Source organism: Sinocyclocheilus grahami, unplaced genomic scaffold, assembly GCF_001515645.1.
Source record: "Sinocyclocheilus grahami isolate Dianchi unplaced genomic scaffold, SAMN03320097.WGS_v1.1 scaffold609.1, whole genome shotgun sequence".
NCBI lineage: Eukaryota > Metazoa > Chordata > Actinopteri > Cypriniformes > Cyprinidae > Sinocyclocheilus > Sinocyclocheilus grahami.
This window is the reverse complement of record NW_015505788.1, coordinates 348,938-350,559: the sequence shown is the minus strand read 5'-3', so window position 1 is coordinate 350,559 and position 1,622 is coordinate 348,938. Positions and strand designations below refer to the sequence as shown.

At 41.9% G+C, this 1,622-nt stretch overlaps 1 protein-coding gene across 1 annotated transcript in view; it reads left to right on the top strand.

The window, feature by feature from the left end:
- The first annotated feature begins 429 nt into the window (after positions 1 to 429).
- The window catches only part of LOC107557586 (multivesicular body subunit 12B-like), a 34,761-nt gene continuing 33,568 nt past the window's right edge, over positions 430 to 1,622 (top strand). The window contains exon 1 of the mRNA XM_016241060.1: positions 430 to 654. Within this exon, the coding sequence (XP_016096546.1) occupies positions 607 to 654 (48 nt within the window). The 5' untranslated portion in view covers positions 430 to 606. The remainder of the gene's footprint in view (positions 655 to 1,622) is intronic.

The following is a 1,622-nucleotide window of genomic DNA, read 5'->3' as shown; positions in this document are numbered from 1 at the left end:
CACACACACACACACACACTCACTCACTCACTCACACAAACACACTCTCTCTCACACAAATAAACACACTCACTCACACACACACACACACACACACACTCACTCACACACATACACACACTCACTCACTCATTCACTCACACAAACACATTCTCTCTCACTCTCACACACACTCTCACACAAACACACACACCTCCTTCCCCTCTCAGTTTCAGTCACTGGTTAGAAATGGCAGCTGCTGAGGACCCCTAAACCACTCTGGCAAATTAAGGAGAAATGCGTCGTTTAAAATGGATTAACTCATTAACGGGAATGTCAACAGTCCAGTCGTGAGCTGTTACGACAGACAGAAGAGGAACCAGTGGCGTATATCTTTCCAAACCGCCGCGTCTGTCTGTATCTGTGTGAAGTGTATTTGTTGGGGTAAGAGAGACGTCGATTAGCATTAGCACTGTTAGCTTCGCTGCTGCTTTCGCCTGCCGCTGCCGAGCTTTCGCGCTCTTCCCGCCGCATTCCCTCCCGCTCCGCCCCGCTGCGCTCTCACGCGCTGCCGAGGCTCCTGCGGCCTGCCGATACGCCTGCTGCTACCGCTGTGTGCTGCGGGTCATGAAAAGCTGCTTTTGTCCGAAAAGGAAGGACGCAGTGCATTTTACAGTTAAGTCAATGTGGCGTTTAATGGTTGAAATGCCTTTTGCATAGATTTCGAGAAGAATAAGGAATATTGACGACAATTGGGTTAGCTTGTTAGCTCGGTGTAGAATCTCTATGGAGTCTCCTAGCAACCTGCTGGATAATGCTAATGGCTCAAATTGGGCTTCAGCCAAATGATAAAACGCGCTATTATGCGAATAATATTTATTCATATCATTGACTCAAGATATTATAAGAACATCAAGATGTTTAAAGAGTTGTGAGTCGTTCAGCAGGGTAATAAATGTTGGGTAGTTAATGTTATTGTGAAGAACTGCTTTATGAAATATTACATGTTTGCTTTTGTATCTCGCATAATTTAAACAAAGGCGGAGATATTTTAAGATTAAGAGTATTATTATGGTGATGCATATTAATTTTTTTATAGCGAGCATTGCTTTTCTACATGGGACAATATCTAATCTGTATATTAGTGCTGGGGCGGTATGACCAAACAATTATATCACGGTATTTTTCAAAATTATACCGGTTTCACGGTATATGACGGTTTTTTATTTTTCATGCATGACTGGGTGCTAACCATATTTTCTACTGATTGAGAGGAAATACTGCAGTATATAGACTTAGAATGCCCTATTTTACTGTCATGATGAGTGAATATTGTCCAAAAATACCACACTAAATAGTGACTAAACACGACCCCTTTTAATACATGTTAACCAGGAGTCACTCTCATTTATAATCACGGCATCGTCTGATAAAATCAGCATGCATCTACACTAAAGAGCGGCTATGTGGTTGTTTTGGCTATATTACTCTTTTGTCTCGTGCAGCGCACTGCCTGCGTCTGAGTAACAAACTAAAAACAACAACAAACAAAAAAGTGCATGTGATATTAACAGATGAACTACGCTTATATTTATAATTCCATACAATCAGTAAGCGACAGGTGCTAGGAAACGCTGTTTTGT